The following is a 19,343-nucleotide window of genomic DNA, read 5'->3' as shown; positions in this document are numbered from 1 at the left end:
AGACCTCATTGAGAGCAGCGTAAATAGTTTTTGAAATATTTTGACTTCTAAACTGTGGCATACAATCCTGTAGGGCAGTGATTCTTAATCTATTTGGGGTCATATATTCCTTTGAGAGATTGATAAAAAAAATATGGAGTATTTTCCCAGTGAAATATGCATATATTCACTCATGAAAGGTTCTGCATGAAATTTCAGGGGATTCGTGAAACTCATGTTGCTCTTCAGGACCCCTGTTAGAACCCGTGTTATAGGTTAAGTGCTTCTTAAATTTTAATGTGCGTAGGAATCACTTTGGAGTCATATTAAAATGCAGATTTAGATTCTGCAGGTTGGGGGGGAAATCTGAGAATCTGCATTTTTCACAAGCTCCCAGGTAAGGATGATGCTTCTCTCTGCAGAGCACATTTTGAGTTGCAAGGCTATAGAGGACCTTGAGGAAGCATTTTTAGTGCCTAAAGAAAACAAAACCCCTGAATGTTTAGATGTCTTACTGAGTTTTCATTAAAATGTCTTAAATTTTTTCTAACAATGAATGCAGTACTTAAGAGAAAGTTATATTTTGCTTTCTAAAATCTGTTGCTTACAGATTACCAGCATTATTTTTCGTGAAATTTTATGATTCTGATTTAATGTATTTAAGTCTAGGTATTATTCTCTGAAAGTCTAGGTATTTTTCTCCTTCTTGTACTTTGAACAAAAGTGTATTTAGTGCACTTTTAGTATTCTTTGAGTCAAGTGACATTTGTAGGCTATTAACTATGTCTTTAGTGTGGTGATACTTAATGGGAGACTACAGAATGAGATGGGTAGAAAAACCCGAACACCTAGAAAGTGCTTTGAACTTAGGAAACAGATATTTAATTTATTGTTGAACTGAAGTAAAGTTTGTGCCAGAGGTAGAAAAACTGAATAGCCTGGGAAATGAAGATGAAGTCACAGCAGTAAATTGTCATATTGGATGAAAGACCAGCTCATATGGAGAACCAACTGACAGAGTCAGTCTCTCTCTCTTTTTTTTTAATCAATTTTTTTAAACATTTATTTTATTTATTTTTGATAGAGCTTGAGCTGGGAGGGGCAGAGAGAGGGAGACAGAGAATCAGGCTCCATGCTGTCAGCACAGAGCCTGATGTGGGGCTCAAACCCACGAAGCGTGAGATCATGACGTGAGCTGAAATCCAGTTGGATGCTTAACTGACTGAGCCACCAGCGCGCCCTGACAGAGTCAGTCTCTTGATTGCTGAGAAGATGTTGTAGGGAAAGTATTCCTCTGTAAAATTCTCTATTTGTATCTTAGTAGCTAATGAAAGAGTCACCTTAATTAATGTAAGTTTTTTTAAACTTGTCGTATATTAAAGTTGAACTATGTACACTACTGACACTTGATCATTTTTGACCTACAACTTAATTAAATTGATTTTCAGTGGAAATATGTATGATTTGGCACATACATACATATATATCATATGATACATAATGTATCTCATCACAGTGCTTGGCACATACAATGCTACCATTATATATTAGTTAAGATGATGGCATTATGACTGTGTCTTTTTTGGGAAATAAAGGTGAAACACAAGTTGATACAGTTCTTGATAATGTATATTTGCATGGACTGATGGAACACTATCTATTGTAAACAAAACAATCTGCTTGAAATAAAGCAGTATTGAGTAAGAAATAATTTGGAGAAGCAGGACCTATGATTCTTTTTTTGTTTCTGGGTTACTTCAGAACTTCTGCATTTTTTTTTTTTTTTTTTTTGGTTTATTTATTTTGAGAGAGAGAGAGAGAGAGTGCAAGTTAGGGAGGGGCAAAGAGAGAAGGAGAGAGAGAATCCCAAGCAGGCTCTACACTCAATGTGAAGCCCAACATGGGGCTAAATCCCATGAACGGTGAGATCATGACCTGAGCTGAAACCAAGAGCTAGATGGACGGTCAACTGACTGAGCCACCCAGGCTCCCCAAAGACCTTTTGCATTTTTCCTTCTTTTTTCTTTTCTTTTCTTTTTTTTTTTTCTTTTTTTTTTTTGAGAGAGAGAGAACAAGCCAGAGCATGAGCAGGGGAGGGGAAGAGAGAGAGGGAGACACAGAATCTGAAACAGGCTCCAGGCTCTGAGCTGTCAGCAAAGAGCCTGATGTGGGGCTCAAACCCACGAACTGCGAGATCATGACCTGAAGTCAGACGCTTAACCGACTGAGCCACCCAGGCGCCCCAGAGCTTCCGCATTCTTAAAGCATTTCCTGGTACCATACATCTGGCACATCTCATATTCTAGTTTGTATCTCTCTTAGTTATTTTTGTTGTTAGAGAACAGTAGTCATTACTTTATCCATATAACTGTTCATAGAGTATGGGTCAGATAAAAATGTTTGTTGACCAAATCCATGTCAGGTTTTCTCTCTCAAGATTTTGGTGTCTGTTTTGAAATATGAAGTTAACAGAATGGGATTGCTAATTTAAATACAAGTATCATGTAAAATATAAATAATGTCTGCTGAGATGTCTTTATGATTGTGGTACTGTACTAATTTTGAGGTAACAAGATTATTTGTTTGCTAGGGATGCCATAACAAAATACCATAGATTGCCTGGCTTAAACAACAGAGATTTATTTTCTCACAGTTCTGGAGGCTGGAAGTCCTAAGGTCAAGGTACCATCAGGGTTGATTTCTCCTTAGGATTCTTTCCTTTGCTTGCAGACAATTACCTTCTTGCTGTGTCTTTACATGGCTTTTTCTCTGTGATTGTATGCCCCTGATGTGTCTTCCTCTTCTTATAAGGACATCAGTCCTGTTAGAGTCCCTACTTTATGACTTTACTTCACCTTAATTACCTCCTTAAGAGCTCTATTTCCAAGTACAGTCACATTGGGGTTCAGGGGTTCAACATATGAACTTTGGGGTAGACACAATTCACAGAGTGATTGGAAAGAATGCAAGATTTGTATTTAAAAAATGCAAGTTTTGTCAGCCTTGTGTTATTGGAGCAAATCGTGTAATTTCTCGAGCATCTCTTTGTCACCTATAAAATAGTGACAGTGGTTACTTAATGCTGAATTGCTTGTGAAAAATGTGGTTATTATGATATTTTCCCAAATTTCAAAGTGCTTATCGCAATACTTTCTATTGATAGGAAGGTAACAAAATGAGTTGTTACTTATTTCTCAGTAAGTTAAATAAAGGATGCCATTAGAACTTTGGAGTTAAAATCAGAGGTTGCATATTGGCAGCCCATGGGCCAGAAATAGATTGCAAAATGGCTATTGGCTTGCATGGCACTTAAAAGTTTTTAAGTTATTTGCCAACTTTTAATTTTTTTTTTTTTCAACGTTTATTTATTTTTGGGACAGAGAGAGACAGAGCATGAACGGGGGAGGGGCAGAGAGAGAGGGAGACACAGAATCGGAAACAGGCTCCAGGCTCTGAGCCATCAGCCCAGAGCCCGACGCGGGGCTCGGACTCACGGACCGCGAGATCGTGACCTGGCTGAAGTCGGACGCTTAACCGACTGCGCCACCCAGGCGCCCCTTGCCAACTTTTAAGTAGCGAATTCATGTAGTAGGCCCTTTCCAAGTATGGTAGTAGTAGAATTACCGTGAGCAGCAAGATTGCCACCAGGGATATATTTTTTTCACTAATCTACAATCCCTGTTGTGTCTGCACATTGGATATTGCCATTTATTATCACATTTGTGCTGTTATTGAGGGAAATACATTATTACTTATGCCATGTCTGTATTTACAAATGGCAAACTGGAAGGTACACTGACGGGGCCACATGTTTGGGGAAAAAAAATGATGAGAACAGAGTTCTTTGTAAAAATGAGTGATAGTTTTAGATATTTCACATACAAAGTATGCCTGTTAAAAGAATACGATATGAAAAGCTGGCCTGATTCACTTGTTCCCAGTAGCTACCCACCACTGTAGACTTTGTTTTTCACTTCTGTTCTTAATGACAACTGTTCTATTAAGAATATAAGCAGTCAGATGAAGAATAAATACCCATACTTAAAATCAAATAGCAATAAAAGCAATTTAGAAAGTTGAATGAAAACTAAACGTGCATCAAATATTCTGTTTTGGTTTTCTTATTTGTTTGTCTTTTAGGTCTATCTGTTTATAAAGATATATTATGGTTCACATTGATTTAAGATCTTTAAAATCTTTTCATTGTACTGATAGTATAAAGGTCTTGTCATTTGGGAATTATTTACCTCAATTATAAACATCTACCTGCCTTTTCAGGGCTTTTAGAATTTTTCCTTTATATGCTCATTGCTTATTCAGTCACTCCCTTCACTCTGTACTAAATTGCTCATAACCCTAATTAGGGAATATACTCCTTTTCCCTTCATCCTTGTCTAAAATACTAACTTCTACTTTTCCCTGAGGACTGGCTCAATGTGACCTCTTCTGAACACCCATCATCCACCTGTCCATCTGTCTATCTATCCATCTGTCTATCTATCTATCTATCTATCTATCTATCAATCATCTATTTATCTACCTATCTATTCATACATCTATACTTTATTTCATTTATTTTTTATTTCTAATTTTTAAAATGTTTATTTATTTTTGAGAGAGAGAGAGAAAGAGTGAGCAAGAGCCTGTGCACGCAAGTGAGGAGGGGCAGACAGAAAGGGAGACAGAGGATCTGAAACAGGCTCTGCCCTGAGAGTGGAGAGCCCCAATGTGGGGCTCGAATTGATGAGCTGAGAGATCATGACCTGAGCCGAAGTCAATACTTAACCAACTGAGCCACCCAGGTGTCCCATCATTCTTTATTTTAAATTGAGGTATAATTGATATATAACATTATATTAATATCAGGAGTACAGCATAATGATTCAATATTTGTATGTATTGCAAAATGGTCACCACAATAGTCTAGTTAACATCCATCAGAAAACATAGTTATAGGATTTTGTTTTCTTGTGATGAGAACTTTTAGATCTCTTAGAAACTTCCAAATATAGAATGCAGTATTACTAACTGTAGTTACCATGCTGTACATTACATCTCCATGACGTATTTATTTTATTACTGGAGATTTGTACCTTTTGACCCCTTTCACCTATCTCACCAACCCCCAAACTCCACCTTTGGAGTAGCGCCTTCTTTATAAAAATTTATTAGTTTTTTGAAAAATTTTAAATCTTCAGAAAAGTTACAAGAGTAGCAAAATGAACATCCATGTACCTTCACTTAAGTACTCTGCTTATTAAAATTTGGCACTTTCTTTCTTAAAAATTTGACTTTGAAAGAATCTGTTTCATCAATCCTCCCCTTCCCCTGCCAAAGCTGAGCCATTTAAAAGAAAGTGGTGTATTTCATGCATTGTATTTGAAATCCCAATACCACAATCTGTGGTTTCCCAGGAATGACGTTCTTCTACATAACTACAATGCAATGATCACACTCAGGAATTTTAACACTGATACAACACTACCACTTAACATACAACCAATGTGTGAATTTCCCCAGTTGTCTTAGTAATGTCCTTTATAGCAAATTCTTTTATCATTTTTCCTGCAGCCACATCTAGTCAAGTATCACACGTTGCATTTAATTTTTGTGTCTCTTTATTGTCTTTTAATATCTATTTAGGTATATCTGATAATCCTCATGATTAAGTTCAAATTAATCATTTTTGACAGGAAAATCACAAAAGTAATACTAGGTCCTTTTTAGTGCATCATATCAGGAGGTACACCAGTAGTGAAGGTGGAGTCTACCAGATTTCTGTGCTGTAAAGGTACCCTTCTTCTTTTGTAATTAATAAGTGATCTGTGGAATGATACTTTAGATCCTGGGACTATCCTGTTCCCTGACAGTTTTTCTGATTTAGTGATTTAGAATTCATTGATGTTTTGTTCCTGAATCATGCAATTTATGGTGATTATAAAAGAGTGATTTTTCTATTTTTATCATTTCTTTCACATTGATTAGCTGGCATTCTTCTATAAAGAAGAACTTCCTTTTTGTCCCATTCCCTTTTTTTTTAGTGTCAGTATTGGCACATGAATTCTTACTTCATATACAATGGGTTATATTCTGTTCCTGTCTTTCATTTGGATTCTCTAATTGTTCCAAATTTGGCCAGTGGGAGTCTTACTCATTATCTTTTGACATGTTTCCATCAATTTTTGAGCACTTCCTTTTTTTCTGGCACAGGATGTTCTTGGTTCACTCCAAGTTCTGCCCTATTCCCAGAATCAGCTAGTTTGTCAAAGAGCTTTCCCTTTTACTGGAGAATGATATATAGAACTGAGATATGGGCATTAGGTATGCTCCTTCTATGGAGAGAGCTAAGAAATACACACACTACACAAACACATAGACAGTTTTATAAATCCTGAGTTAAAGGTGATGCTTCTAATTTCACCTGAATATCATAGGTCTTCCTCTTCTCCTATTCTATATTTGTATCTCTAAGAATTCTGGTTCCCAGAGTATGAATATATTTACTCATCTGTCTACTCATATAACACAAAAAAGTTTCAGAGTTGCTATGCACATGTCACTAAAAGGAGTAAACTTAACTAGGTTCAAGATTCTTTTTGCAATTCTTTTTATCCTACAATATATCCCACTGGGGCTATAGTTCAGACTATTTTGTTCTTTTTTTTTTTTTTTTTTTTGCTTTTTCTTCTATGTGGTTGTTACCAAGTTGATATATAATTAGGTTCATTTGTTTCTTTTTGTATATTTTTTAGGGTTCCTCATCCTTATTAATTTAATTTTTTTGAATATGTAAAATGTAAACATGTTTCAAAAAGCAAAATTAGGGGCGCTTGGGTAGCTCAGTCGGTTAAGCAACCAACTTCAGCTCAGGTCATGATCTCGCAGTTTGTGAGTTCGAGCCCCACATCAGGCTCTGCGCTGACAGCTCAGAGCCTGGGGCCCGTTTTGGATTCTGTGTCTCCTTCTCTCTCTGCCCCTCCCCTGCTCATGTTCTCTCTTTCCTTCAAATATAAATAAATGTTAAAAAAAAAAAATTAAAAAAAGAAAGCAAAATTATATAAGAAGATTTTTTTCAGTGATATCCCATTCTCCTCTTTATCCCTTCCACCCTGGTCCTATGCACTCTTCCTAAGTAATCAGTATCATGAGTATGTGTGTATGTGTGTGTTTTCACATATCCTTCCCCATACCTTATACGACGTGGCTGTTAATAACGTAATACATATATATTTTTGTACCTTATTCTTCCACATGAAAATATGTCCTATAAATTATTCCATATAAATTCATAGACATGTTTCTCATTCTATTTTTACTGCTAACTAGTACTCCATTATTTCAATGTATCAGTTTATTCAGCCAATCTCCTATATGTAGGCATTTAATGATTTCCAAAATTTTCTTATTAAAATATAGTGTTTCAGCTACACAGCTATTATAATTAGTGTTAAAAAAACCTGACCATACCAAGTACTGGCAGGGTGCCTAGCCTGTATATATAGCCTGTATATATTGCTCTTAGATATTGCTGCAAAAATGCAAAATAGTTTAGTCACCTTGGAAAACACTTTGGTGTAGTAGTGTATTATACAGTTGAACACACACCATCTGACTCAGCAATTTCACTTATAGGTATTTCCCCATCTGTTCACACAGAGACTTGCACCCGAATGTTTATAGCAATTTTATTCAGACATTGCCAGAAAGTAGAAACAACCCAACTGTCCTTCAGGGGAAGGGATAAATGACTGTGGTATATCCATAATTGGAGTTTCATTCTGAAATAAAAAGAAATGAACTACAGATACATGAAACAATACAGATGAACCGCAATTGTAGTATGCTAAATGAAAGAAGTCAGACTCAAAGGCTGCATACCATTGGGGCTGAATAAATAATACTCCTGAAAAGGCAAAATTAGGGGCATAAACTGGGTCAGTGTTTGCCAAAGGCTGGGTGTCAGGGAATAATGGACTCCAGGGAGGCATGAGGGAATTTTGGGGGTGGTAAAGCTGTTGTGTATCTAGATTGTGATAATGATTACAGGCTTATATGGTTTTGTCCAAACTTAATGGATTGTTCACTAGAAGGGTGAATTTTACCTTATATAAAAAATCTTAAAATTTAAAAAACAGTTTAAAAATCAACCCCGAAACCTGAGAGTTATTCTTCTTATAGTCAGATATATATCTTCAGGGTAAGTTCCTAGAAGGATTGTTGATTCAAGGAGTAAATTAATGCATGTGTAGTTTTGCTAGATAATATCAAATTCTGCTTCATTGAAGTCGTACCATTTTCTATACATCCCCCCTCTAGGTGTGTGTGATGTGTCTCTTTCCTTACAGTTTCTTTAAGAGAGTGTTTTGTTAAGCTTTTGAATATTTACAAGTTGCATAGATGAGAAATGGTCTCTCTGTATAGTTTAATTTGTATTCCTATGGCTATGGGTGAAATGTAGTATCTTATAAGTTTGAGAGCTGTTTGCATTTTTTTTTTAAAGTAAACTGCTCGTGTCCCTATTTTTCTAACGATTTTGGTTTTTCCCCCCCTTCAGTCTTAGTGAGTTGTTTCTGTATTAGGAAAATTAATTCTTCATCTATAACATTTTTTTCTACCTACTTTGATCAGCTTAATTTTTCTTCCTCTCAAAACCTTTATATTTAATACCATATTTACGGCTAAAGGTCCTTTTTTGTGTAACAGTTTAGCATTTCTTAGCCTATAGTAGACCATTGTTAAATAAAGACCAGTTGAATTTTTACTGCCTTAGTGTTCAGCTTTAAGGAGAGAATTCTTGAGAGAGTAGCTTTTGATTCTGGCCACAAAGTTTTTTTTTTGCAGCGTCTCAGTATAGGGAGAATGGTGATTTTTCTTGATTTTCTTCTGCTTAGTGAAAACACTTGAGTAAATTATGTAGTAATTTGTTTAGGGATTTTTCAGGAAGAATCCTAGTCATTCGCGAGAAGCTCTTAGTAATATTATGCAGTTTTTAGGCTAGGGCTCTGTTCAGGGTATTCTTACAGGTTCAAAGGTTTAGAAAATTCTTTTATCCTTTTGCTAATTCGAGTCACTTAGAGTCCTAGGCCTTTGAGTTTGTTGGTGCCTCCATGGTGTTCAGTGCAGCTCTGTGGAAGATTATGTCCAAATGAATTCTACCTTTCTTTTCTCTGAAGCTTTGGAAGCAGAGTAGTATAGAAAAGCACATTGGTGAAGAATGTTTGCCAGGTATTTCCTGGCTTCCAGACATAATATGGGCCATCGAAATTGATCCTTTGAGTGCAAAGGTAGTGCTCTTTTCAGCTAATCATTTCTTGTTTTCTCCCTTCAGAAAGATGCCTGGTACATTTTAATGACTTGAGATCCAACTAATGCTCAGAAATGGGCACCAAGTCCCTGCATTCATTTACTAATCCCAAGAAACTGTTTTGTGAAAAGTGGTAATCAAAAGTATTTTCAAGAAGGAGAATGACTCAGATGTTAGTGAGAAGAAACATCTCTAAATTCTTTGCAAATTTTTATCATACCCTTTTTGGATGTTTTACCGACTTTGAAAGGTTTCATAAGAGAAAAATAAGTGGCCTGTGTGGTATAGTGTATGTGCGTGTGTGTATCTCCTGGGACAGCTGTGAACAACACTAATGCATTTCTTTTTTTCAGGTACTATCTTTATCAGCAGCATAGGTAAATATTCTTGAGTGGAAGGAGGCAAGCAGTTGTGTACTCTATTCCCTTTTCTTAATGATATGCTTACCCGTTAGTAAAGCAGGTAGATCTATGATATTGTTACCTGCAGATTTTTTTCTTTCCTGCTTCCCTTCACTAGAAGTAGCTACTAACTTCCAACTCCCTTGTTGGGGGGAAAAGGTGGTATAAAAATGTTAAATAAATGTATCTGTTAAAGCTTGATGTCACTTATTTTAAAATAAAAATCTCCTTTTTCTTTAAGAAATACAATCATTTTTCCTTATTCTTTATGGAAAGAACTTAACCAGTAACCTTTCAATGTTCAATTGTCAGATCAAAGATGTATTAGAGAAGAAAAACATCATAAAAGTCAGATCCTGCTGTTTTGCAAGAACTTTTATAATCAGAAATGTTTATTCTTCTTTTCTTTATGACCATCCAATATGTCCATTTCTACTCTGAATCTTTACATCATCTTCTCCAACACATGGTCTGCAGAGTCTCATAAGACTTTTTTTCAGGGTGCCTTTCATTGATCCTATTCATGAATCTACTTTTATTTTACAGCATCCTCTGCCTCCAGACTCTTTTTTGTCACTTATATAGTGGCACTGTGTGATAGCTAATGTATCGATAGGATATGATGCTATTTAACAAAATCTACAGACAATAAGTAACAAAAACTACAGCTTTGATGGAAGCTATTAATATGTATCCTACAAATGTAAGAAGCATACTGAAACAGACTAGCCATGTATATTGGTATCTGGTGATACATGACCTCTAATGGGTGTGTGAATGCATAATTGTAGCGTATAACAGTTGTCTTCATGATATCTACCCCTGAATGTTCTAGTCCAGTCACTCCTAAATTCTCTTGATAGCTTATTTATTTATGTTATTTTAATATCTTAACTTATATAATATTATAACACGTCCTGAGGCACAAATTTCTTAGTTACAGAATCTAAAATCTAACCTAGTATTTGCTTCTCTGATAATGAAGAGGTTTGAGTTGACAGAAGGCACTAATGCCCTCCATTCAGGAACTATATAGGGAATGAGGCAGCTGCTGTCCTTGGTGATGAAATTATTTCATGTGAATTCATAAGGAAAACAACTAGTTAAAAAGGCAGGATAATCTTGAGTATACTGTTTGTGGCTGCTGTTGGTATCTTCATAGATCTATTTGAACTAGAAAAATACAGACTCCAGTATCTTAATGTCTTGAGTTCCTGACTGCCAGGCAGAGGAAATGTTTAACTATTTTAATCATGTTTCTGTATCTCAGAAAGAAAGCCCTTATGAGAGGAAATGACAACGTCCTACCACAAAGTTATCTCTTATCAGTTATAGTCCCAGTCGATAATGATTTGTCAAACTTGGACATGTGTAAAATGCAAGGGCTGTGTTATTTACTTTGGAAAGGAAAAATTAGATGAAGCTGATAAAGACGGAGTCATGGCTTTTGTTAGGAGACAGAAACCATTAGGGACAGTCATTGTTAGCTTAGGAAAGTGTCCTTGGACTCCTCCCTCTGCCCCAGCTGAAATCTAAACCTGCTTGAATCATTCTTTGCACTTGAGGGGAGAGAAGGGCAAATAGGAGGGGAAGAAGAATGAAGACAACCTTGACAGAGATTTTGCATTTTAAATGGGGAGCAAAATGTGGACTTTAAAACAGACCCGTTTATGTGAGTCAGGAGAAACTGCCTTTTGTTCTCTTTCCCACTCCCATTTATTTAGTTTTGAAAGTTCATTTCTTATCCTTCCAAACGTATGGCATTCCTTCACGTACAGCGTATGTTGCCCTCTTCCTTTTGCCTTTCAGTAGATGTGATTCTTTTTCATTAGTGGAAGCAGAGAAAACACATCTAGCTCAAAGCAACATGAGTCAGTGCATGCTTTACATACCTTTCTCCTCACAGCACTCTTCTTGGTTCCTTGCAGTGTTCCTAGTGTTCTTCACAGAAGGGAGCATGGAGGAAAAATGATTTCTAAATAGTAGGCTATTTTGGGGGTGGAGGTAAAGTTTGTGAACCGAAGCCCCATTTTGCTCCTTTTCTTGTCTAGATTTGTGTACCGCTTTCAAAGCAGGCAGTCCTTGGCTGGGGAGGACTTAACTGGATTATGGTTGCAGAGGCTAAGAAATAGCAAAGCCAATACTTCCGGGTCAGGTCACTTCAAACTGTTTGAAGCTGAGGATGATGATGTCAAGACAGCCTCACAGAAGATAGGTTTGGTTGTAAATATTTGCTGGAGCTGACAGGAAAATCTTTCTGTCCTCTCTAAATATATGTATTTTTTGGTTGGCCCAGATAAACCATTCTTTTTAGCCCATTAGAAAGGGGCACCATTAGCTTACTCATCACAGATTTTTAGGGGAAACTGTCCCCTAATGTGGATGTTCATTCTATAAGGATGGGCCTGACATGTGAAGGGGCCAGGCCTCTGTCTGAGGAATGGCTTGGGAGCAGTTTCCTTTTGAATGAAACTAATGGTCCTGAGTCAAAGCAAAACAAAATAAATAAACTATGTAAAGATGAACATATGAACAAAGTTGTGATTGAAATTTATTTAAATTTTCTTAAGCTTTTTGTAAGTATATAATTTATTGTAAATAATTTTATAATCATTCATTCTAAATAAAAGTTTCATTTCTTATACAGATCAAAATTATTTTACATGTGTTCTTATCTCTTTTCATATGTATGTGTAATTTTTATGTAGTTTAAATATTAATAGAATTTTATTTTTCATCTTTTGAGCTTGTGTTTTGCTTAGTTGTAGTTTTCATTAGTAGGCTCTGTTTTTCTGGCAAGATAAATTTCCTTCACATCTTTACTTTGCAATTCAAGAGAGGAGACTATAAAGATATTTTGATGTTGTGGCCATTTAAAATAAGACTGCCTAAAATGATCATCTGTTGCCTCTTTTTGTTTTATTAAGATGAAAACGAGTGTCCTTAATTTTTACATGCTTTTTAATCTTTTTGTTTTTAAATACATGGTGCTTATCTGTCTATAAAATGTTTTTCTCAGTGATTTTTTAATGCTGACATTTCTAATTACTTTTTTTTTTTTTTTTTGATAAATCTATGCTTGGACCATGACGTAGATCTTATGATCAAACTTAGGATTCACAGGAGATTGTTTTGAGTGATTTCAGAGTATATAGCCCTGAGAGATTCTTAAACATAGAGATTTAGTGTGCTATCATGGGTGCAAAGCAAATGAACAAAATAGTCAATACATTTGAACCAATAAACGTAGAGAGATGATGATTTTGGAGAGACAAGAAAGTATTGGGCTGCTGAGTTGTAGAATGAGTAGATTTCTTTGGAAAAGCGTCTTGGTGAAGAAAGCTATGCCACCAAAGAAGAAATGATCCTGCTTGATGAAATGAGGAAACAGACTGTATTCACAAGTCCGCTCAACCCAATTTAAGTGCCTGCTGCTTATATTCTGATGAATCCTACAATTAGCAGTGTTACAGTAAAACCTGCAGCTAGGTCTTTATTTTGATTATTTTTAATGCACTTTTGTCTGTTTTGTTTTTGCCTTATTTTGTTTTGTTCAGTATTTACTTTGTGTCCTTTTATTCTTATTTAATTCCTATAGGTCAACAATATAGGCAATAGTTTCCATTTTCAGTTGAGAAATTGAGGCCAAAGTAAATTGTGAGTTACTCATTGTCAGGTCACATAACCAAACAGTTTTAGCACTGTGACTATCTCCAGTTCTTACCTAATGTTGTTTGTTTTACTTTGCCTTTTGATGTCTAGATTTAATCTGTCTACATTGTTCGTACTATAATTTTCTGGTATTTTGATTGCATGCTGACGTAAATATTCACTAATTCTTATGTCCTTCAGAAGTTGGCTGGCAGGCCGTTTAGTTCATCCTGTGCAGCAAGTTTTGGTTTTGACCACTGAAACTTAGTCTTTTTCTTTATTTTTCTTTTTCTTTTCTTAATGTTTGTTTATTTTTGGGAGAGAGAGAAAGAGAGAGAGAGATTGAGAGAGAGCATGTGTGCGTGGGTAAGGGTATGGGCGGGAAAGGGGCAGAGAGAGATGGAGAGAGAGAATCCCAAGCAGAATCTGTGCCGTCAGCACAAAGCCTGACGCGGGTCTCTAACTCACCAACCATGAGATCATGACCTGAGCCAAAATCGAGAGTCAGACGTGTAACTGAGCCACTCAGGCACTCCTGAAACTTAGTCTTTTATGTAGCCTACCATGTGTCCAAGAAAATACAGTCAAGTTGTCAAAGTCATGTTACCATCTTCTCATCCCTTTTGGAGGCCCATGGTCTGAAATATATCTCTAAAAGCAGATGCAGGGCCAGCGACATCTTCTGTTACTCTTCTCTGTTTTCATCCTTCTCTTCTGTGTCCCAGCCTTGCTGCTATCTTCGGTTATTAATCTCATGGTTAAAAGACCCAAACTGGGTTTATGAGAGCATGGTTTGTTTGTTTGTTTTGTGTTTTTCTCCTAGAAACTAGAGCTGACTTTTATTTTTTTTTACACTTGAGTAATAAAAAAATAAATGCAGTTTAATGTTCCTAATAGCTTTGTTTGAATATTTTGTGACAATCTTGTTTGTTTTGCAGGTACCTGGAGCCCAAGATTTGGTGGATTTCTCTCCTGTTTATCGATGTCTACACATATATTCTGTCCTGGTGAGTCTTTATCTAGCTCTGCCTGATAAAGAGGTATATTGAGTTCAAAACTCTTCTTTCTCATTTTTTATAGTTTTTCTGTTTATTATTAAGAGTAAGAAAAAAGAAACTATTATTTAAGGAGTATTAATTACAAAAAAGAATCCTTTCTTTTCTTCTTGAATCTTTTGTTTGCCATGTAATTGAGCTAAGCAAATAACATTAATTTCTATCAGTCATCAACAAATAATATTATACCTAGAAATAGTCACACACTCAGATTTCTATTCTTAATTTAATGATGTAGTTATTTAAATAACAATAACCTATCTTTATATATTAAAATAATATTTGTAAAAACTGTTTATCTTTTTATTCCTGATGACACTTACTCCTATGCAAAGAGAAACCTCTCGGGGTGGGGGGGAATTATTATGGGTGTTAATGGTATTATAAGAAGTAGCCCTTTCTCTATCTTGGTAGTCACCTACGTGCAGACACACAGATATAAAGGTAATCAAAAAATTAAACTAGGAAGCCAAAGTATCATTAAAGGCCAATTGATGAGAGAAGTCCATTATTGGTATTTTTTAATAACAAAGTTCTATAAAGATTCTATCAGGTTGTTTTATAATATGATGGAGTAAGTCTTACTTAAGTCTGTTACACATATTCTTTCTTCATATATCTAATATAGTGTCACTTAGTTGTTACTCCAGACAGTTTGGGACACTGGTCTATGGACTTCATGGCTGGAGTATTTTGGGGTGATTTCCATTAGTTTGGGAAGACTTGGTAATTTTTTCTCCTCTCCTTCATCCTCCCACTTCTTGCTAATTTCCTTTTCCCCTCCTCCCTTCTTTTCCCTCTCCACCCCTTGTCTCCATCTGTCATTCCTTGTTCTATAAAGATGGAGGAGGTCATAGATTGAGTTGTCTCAAGGCACCTAAAATAAGTAATTTTTTTTTTCAATCTCATGTACCAATAATTAAATAAATCATATTCATCTTAGTTTGTGACACAACACGCTATTATCGTTATTTCCTATCAGTCCCCCTCTTGTATTTTTTTTATCTTGTTTGTTTCCATTCATCCCCTATCCACAAGCCCACAACTCTTATCTCCAAATATACAAACTCTAATATGTTTAATGTCTGGTAATGGTTGTGTTTGTATCCTTGAAAAATATAGAGTAATTTTGTATATGTAGGTGTTTTTAATTTACTCAAATGGTGTTATCTTATGGATGTAGTTTTTTCTTGTATTTTTTTATTCAGCCTATTTTTAATATCTAACCTTGTTATAGTCTATATATCTTACTCATTGCCTCCCACTTCTACATGATTATTAACAAATGGTTTGCATTTGCTGTGTTTTGTCTATTACTTCAGTGATCAACTCTTAAATTGCTTCTAACATTCTGCTGTAATAAGTAGGACCCCTGTATGGACTTGGGTGTAAGTTTCCAAGATTTCCATACCTAGGTTGGAATTGCTGGGTCAGAAGGTACATATATAATTTTAATTTTAATTTTTGATAACCTGATGGATATCAAATGATGTCTCTTTGTTTTAATTTGCATCTCTTTGATTACTGATAACATTGTGCTTTTTATAGACTCCCCAATTATTTAAGATCTTTTTTCTCTGAAATGCCTATTTTTGACCTTGTTCAGTTTTGTTTTGCCTTCCTTGTTTTGTTTTTTTCTTTCTGGAAAGAGAAATTTCAGAAATTCCTTTTATGTTGTACATATTGACAATGGAGGATGTTGCAAATGTCTTTTTTCCAGTTTGCCCATAGACTTTAGACTATGGCCATATTATCTTTCATTAACAGGAGTCCTTGATTTTGATATAATCAAGTCCATCAATTTAAACCTTGTAGTTTGTACTTTTTAAGTCTTGTTTAAAAAAGAAAAGCCCCTCTCTATTCCAATGTCATAGGGCATTCCCTTTATGTTAACTTTAACTTTTACCCATTACATTTTGATATTGATTCATCTTGGGTTCACTGTAGTTATAGTATGAGGTGTAGGAATCCAACTTAATTTTTTTTATTTGATGAACTCAGTTTTACCAGTCCTATCTACTACATAATCTGTATATGGCCCACTGATTCTTGGAATACCTTGGGCATATACTAAGTATCTCTATATATATTTTGGGAAGAATTGACAACTTTCTACTGCTAATTCTTGGTATTCATGGAAGAAAAAAGTCTACTTTTAAATTATTTAGTTAAGCTTTGTTTCTATGTTAATGGTCTTGGGCATTTTTTAAGTAGTAGCAAAATATAGTGGTTTTTTTTTTTTTTTTACAATATTCTACCTTACTTTTTATTTATTTTTTTTTAATTTTTTTTTTCAACGTTTATTTATTTTTGGGACAGAGAAAGACAGAGCATGAACGGGGGAGGGGCAGAGAGAGAGGGAGACACAGAATCGGAAACAGGCTCCAGGCTCTGAGCCATCAGCCCAGAGCCTGACGTGGGGCTCGAACTCACAGACCGAGAGATCGTGACCTGGCTGAAGTCGGACGCTTAACCGACTGCGCCACCCAGGCACCCCCTACCTTACTTTTTAATTAGTAATTGCTGATATTGAGGAATGCTCTCGATTTTTGTAAGTTAACTTATATCTGGCAATCTTGCTCAACTCTTTTATTAGTTATTATGGTTTGTTTTTTGGTTTTCGGTAGATTTTCTGTGTGGTTGTTCATAATGTCTACAGATACTGACTTGCTTCTTTTCTTCCTATCCATATATCACATTGTTTTTTTATTGTCGTTGTATTGACCAGGATCATCATTACTTACTCTGTTGTTCAGGAAGGTGATAATAGGCATCCTTGTCTCATTTTTGATCTCTAACAGCATGTATTTAATGTTTCTCAATTAACTGATGTTTGCAATAAGTTTTTGGTAAATATTCTTTATCTAGTTATTCCTAGGCTCCTGTAAATTTTTTATAAGAATATAAATAAATGTTGAATATTATTGGATATTTTTCAAATATATTGATACAGTTCTGTGGTTTTTATACTTTAGCTCATGAATGTACTAATTAAGTTTCATTGATAGATTTTTGTGATCTTAAATGATTCCTGTATTCTTTAGATAAATCCACCTTAATGAGGACATATTACTGCTTTTTTAAAAAATACTCTGTGAAATTGAACTCCTTTTATTTTTTTATTTTTAATCTGTTTTGTATTTATATATGGTTTTTGTTAAGTCTCAGAACTGCAACGTCAAGTGTACTTTTCCTCTCAAATAGTGTAAAAGTATGAATATCAATTTGTTTAGTTTAATGTTATATCTTCAGTACCAACAACAGTACTTGGCATATAGTAGGCACTCAATAAATATTAGTGGAATGAATAAGTAAGTGGTAGCTAAAAGAAAATGCAGTACATTTGTTTGAGCATATGCTAGCTCAAACATTATTACTCATTTATTCACTAAACACTTACTGAATTTTTGTCCTGCATGAAATGGATATGGAGAGCAATGATGTATAAATAAATCAAGGACTTATGCTTTTAAAAAAATTATGATCTACCTACCAGGAGAGAAGTTACAATCTTTGAATGACTAGAATATAACAGCACTGTATCTCATCACTGTGTATCTTAGTTTTTTTTTAATTTTTTTTTAAATTTATTTATTTTTGAGACAGAGAGAGACAGAGCATGAACGGGAGAGGGTCAGAGAGAGAGGGAGACACAGAATCTGAAACAGGCTCCAGGCTCTGAGCAGTCAGCACAGAGCCCAACGCGGGGCTGGAACTCACATACCGCGAGATCGTGACCTGAGCCGAAGTCGGATGCTTAACCTACTGAGCCACCCAGGCGCCCCTGTGTATCTTAGTTTTTTAAACTTTGTTAAGATTTTATGGTATAGAAAATGTGACAAGTTTTCTTCAAATGAGAACTCTAATAGTGGTTAATAAGAGTACTGAAGTGGGGCGCCTCGGTGGCGCAGTCGGTTAAGCGTCTGACTTCAGCCAGGTCACGATCTCGCGGTCTGTGAGTTCGAGCCCCACGTCAGGCTCTGGGCTGATGGCTCAGAGCCTGGAGCCTGTTTCCAATTCTGTGTCTCCCTCTTTCTGCCCCTCCCCCGTTCATGCTCTCTCTCTGTCCCAAAAATAAATAAACGTTGAAAAAAAAAAAAATTAAAAAAAAAAAAAAAAGAGTACTGAAGTAATTTATTTGCACACTCACTAGCTGTGTGGTGTTAGGCAAGTTACCTAAACCGTAGCTTTCTCATATATGAGCTGTGGTAATAATGATCTGCTTAGTGTACTTAAAGGTATGTTCCAATGGTGCTTCGCTCCGTCTTTGGTACATGATTGAAATTTAGTACATGGCTGTTAATCTGGCAGGAGTTATGTGTCTCTGATGCTGATTATTAGGCACATTATTGGTATTTTTTAAAGTATATAATGTAAAGTATAGACATGTAGATAGAGGTTCTAGTCTCTGCCATCAACAGAGTTTATCAATTATTCTAAATGTACACGTTCTTAAATATACAAAGTCGATGTCATCCTAAACTAGAAGTTTAAAAATTTTTAAATAAATTCCACATGCTAATATTCTGTAGTGTTGCAATATTTGGTATTCATAAAGGTTTTATAATAATTTGATAAGACATTGTTTATATGGCAGAAACAGGCTTCTTCCCTCTTTCATAGTGTTTCCTAATTTTGAAAAAGTACAACCAGTGGTAAGAGCTCAGCTCTGTTTCTGGAATACATGTTTATTTTTTGGACATTGCTGTTCCAGAGCTAGATGGACTTTAAGCACTAAAATGTCTCTTTCATTAAAGGAAGGGCCAGACACATATGACTTCTAGAGTTGACCCTTTTCATAGCTTTTGGGGGACCGTAATTTGTTACTTCTCTATATTTGTTTCTCATTCTCACATCACTAATATGTGTTACTATATAGTGAAGGACATCTCTTCATAATAATAATGACAAAGATATTTAAAAATGAATTGCTTAATATAAAGATTTGTAACA

The 19,343-nt window shown here is 35.4% G+C and overlaps 1 protein-coding gene across 7 annotated transcripts in view; it reads left to right on the top strand.

Annotated features, from left to right (window-relative positions):
* Window positions 1–19,343, top strand: part of EXOC6B (exocyst complex component 6B) — a 616,021-nt gene that overhangs the window by 257,913 nt on the left and 338,765 nt on the right. For all 7 annotated transcript variants that reach the window (XM_045446460.1, XM_045446458.1, XM_045446457.1 and 4 more), the window contains one exon: window positions 14,274–14,342. In XM_045446460.1, coding sequence (XP_045302416.1) covers window positions 14,274–14,342 — 69 coding nt within the window. The remainder of the gene's footprint in view (window positions 1–14,273; window positions 14,343–19,343) is intronic.

Source organism: Leopardus geoffroyi, chromosome A3 (genome assembly GCF_018350155.1).
Source record: "Leopardus geoffroyi isolate Oge1 chromosome A3, O.geoffroyi_Oge1_pat1.0, whole genome shotgun sequence".
NCBI classification, from domain to species: Eukaryota; Metazoa; Chordata; class Mammalia; order Carnivora; family Felidae; genus Leopardus; species Leopardus geoffroyi.
The sequence above is the reverse complement of the archived record's forward strand: the minus strand, read 5'-3'. Positions and strand labels throughout refer to the sequence as shown.